At 34.2% G+C, this 2,418-nt stretch overlaps 1 protein-coding gene across 1 annotated transcript; it reads right to left on the reverse strand.

Moving 5' to 3' along the window:
- Positions 1 to 1,160: 1,160 nt before the first annotated feature.
- On the reverse strand, positions 1,161 to 2,198 carry LOC119633041 (alpha-tocopherol transfer protein-like). Its single transcript, XM_038026231.1, has 3 exons — positions 1,897 to 2,198; positions 1,475 to 1,841; positions 1,161 to 1,415 (listed from the first exon to the last, which is right to left on the reverse strand). The coding sequence occupies exons 1-3, from the start codon at positions 2,196 to 2,198 to the stop codon at positions 1,161 to 1,163; spliced, it is 924 nt and encodes a 307-aa protein (XP_037882159.1).
- Between the last annotated feature and the right edge of the window lie 220 nt (positions 2,199 to 2,418).

The raw sequence follows: 2,418 nt of genomic DNA on the forward strand, positions 1-2,418 counted from the left end.
GACCCATTTATTCGTCTGTCTCGTTAATGTCTGCTCTTCGTTCATCCTGGTTTATGTACGTCTTTCTATTCATAAGTTTTGGGAACATTTTCAACTCTAGCGATAATATGTTGCTTGATATGAGTTCACGGTCACCTCCCATATAAAATCTTGTTTTAAGGCGCCTCCTTTTTCTTTATGATAGAATAGCTTATATTTAATACTTTTTGACGACAAATCGGTGAAAAATATAAAGCTGTTCAGAGGGTCAATTCGTTTTTTCCCAAGAGTGAATTTAATTGTACGTTTTGATAAGATTTTTTCGATTATGCGGAATAACTTTTGCTTGGTGAATTTTCAGCTGTTGAAAGTCAAAAGCAGCAAAAGCCAGCTTAGTTTTGTTCTTTACTATCGATAAAGTAAAAATGGTATTTAAGCAAGAAAAGTATTGCTAAATACTGTATACCGTCTGAAGAAGATGTATTGACAGGCGACTAGTCCCAACACTGCTTTACGAAATTTCGTTTTGATAATTTTGACAATCAAGGTATAGCAAGTTCTTCAGGTCCAGTGAAAGCTAATGAAGACAAAATAAAGCGCTTAACTTATGCAAAGCAACGAATAAACATTGATAAGATCGCTGAGGGATTACATATATCGAATTCGACCGTAAAGATCTTCGATGCGATGGGACCATTTTTTGAACATCTCCCATATATGGTGGAAGTTCTTGTAAAATAAAAATCCATGTAGGCCTAATTTTGTAGCACTTTATAATGGAAATTTGTCTAAGATAGCGAGTTGAAATCGTTACGGTATGTGTGAACATCAGAGTTCTCTTTTTCGCAACCCTTCCAAGACAAGTGATCTAATTAAAAGTAAGTCTCCCAATGGCAAGAAAGTGCGGTTTTTCATTTTGTGAAGGTAGACGAATTGCGTCAGTCAGAGTAATGTAGGTCAACCTGGCCTGGCTATAATGTCTTAACTTATACTATTAAAGTTATAAGAATCTATCATTTTACAAAATCTAATAATATATTATTAAAGTTTTGCTTTAAACTTTCAGCAACATCAGCCCCTCAATGTATGAAGGAACAACAACTTTGATGTCTGTAGTTTTACATAAAATAAAAGTAAAAATTTCAATGCAAATCCATTCTTCTTTTATTACTATTATACAATTAATCGAGCTCCAATTTTCTGAAGGAACCTTCACTACCGAACGTATCATCATAATGTTTAGCTTTGTCGAATCGCAATTTCTCATCAGTGCCCCATTGAATGCTTTTGCCAAAATAATCGCGATATTTATCTAACTTCTTATCCCATTCAGCTATGATTTCTTTAATGGTACCACTTTCGCCTCCATAATCGTTTGGCAGATATTTCAACGGGACATGTTGGATCAATGAATCGAGGGAATTGTGATTAAGAAACTGAGTAAAATATATCAATAATAAATAATAAACTTTGAGTAATTATTTGTTCCACTTACTCTATCTTGCTGTTTAAGTGGCAACATTGGTTTAGCGGTGTTGTAAACAATGTCAAATATTTTCGGCGCATTTAAGAAATGGATAGATTTCAGACGCAAGGGTATTGATTCATAATTATAAGTAATCCATTTTTTCAAATATGTTGGAGTCGCTTGGAGAATATGCGATAAAGGGATTCCTTTTTGATCGGCGATCATTACCAAACCGTTAACAACAGCATTATCATCCTCTAACATCAAAATATCTTGGAGAACATGATTGACAGCCAATACTTCTTCCAGACTAAATATTTCAGCTGAAGCAAGGCGCAGCAAAACTATACGCGGACCATTATTATGTAGGGGAATCGGTAAATATAGAAACGCACTGCAAGAGAGAGCTATTACCAAGTTTAACACTAGACTTAGTTACCTACACATACCCCGAACGAAATATTTCCCGCAATCTTGCACTACTCACGTTAGTTATATTACAGAACTCGGGAAATTTAGTTTTGAAACTATAATAGGAATCAATCTTTTTTTTAGCCTTCTCTAAGCTATATTTACAGCCTCGCAAGAAACAAATTAAAAATTGATCATCCGTGTTAGCACATAAATGTGGTTGTTCTTCGATCCATGTTTTCAAAGTTTTCAAATCTTCGTGTATACGTGCGGGCACTTCATTCAATTCTTCCCGTGCTTTTCTTTGCAAATCTTCATTTAATAATCGAATTTGTAACATGTTTAGCACGAAATCAACAAGAACTCTTCGATGAATTTAAAACAAAAAAAAAAAACCAGTTGACTAAAGCAATCCCAGTCAAGAACCTAAAGTTTAATTTATGCGACAATAAGCATAACTGTTACTTCTACTAGAATTTACTGAGACGTTCTAATTATTTTTCAGGCTTTAATTCGCTATAAGAAGTAATAACAACAGATATATGTTCCTCTTGCCTACG

This window comes from Glossina fuscipes, unplaced genomic scaffold (assembly GCF_014805625.2).
Source record: "Glossina fuscipes isolate IAEA_lab_2018 unplaced genomic scaffold, Yale_Gfus_2 2, whole genome shotgun sequence".
Lineage (NCBI taxonomy): Eukaryota > Metazoa > Arthropoda > Insecta > Diptera > Glossinidae > Glossina > Glossina fuscipes.

Coding starts and splice junctions, on each gene's coding strand:
- LOC119633041 (XM_038026231.1), bottom strand. CDS start 2,198: ATGTTACAAATTCGATTATTAAATGAAGATTTGCAAAGAAAAGCACGG. Junction 1,842..1,896: donor CGGGAAATATTTCGTTCGGG/GTATGTGTAGGT, acceptor TCTCTCTTGCAG/TGCGTTTCTATATTTACCGA. Junction 1,416..1,474: donor CACTTAAACAGCAAGATAGA/GTAAGTGGAACA, acceptor TATTTTACTCAG/TTTCTTAATCACAATTCCCT.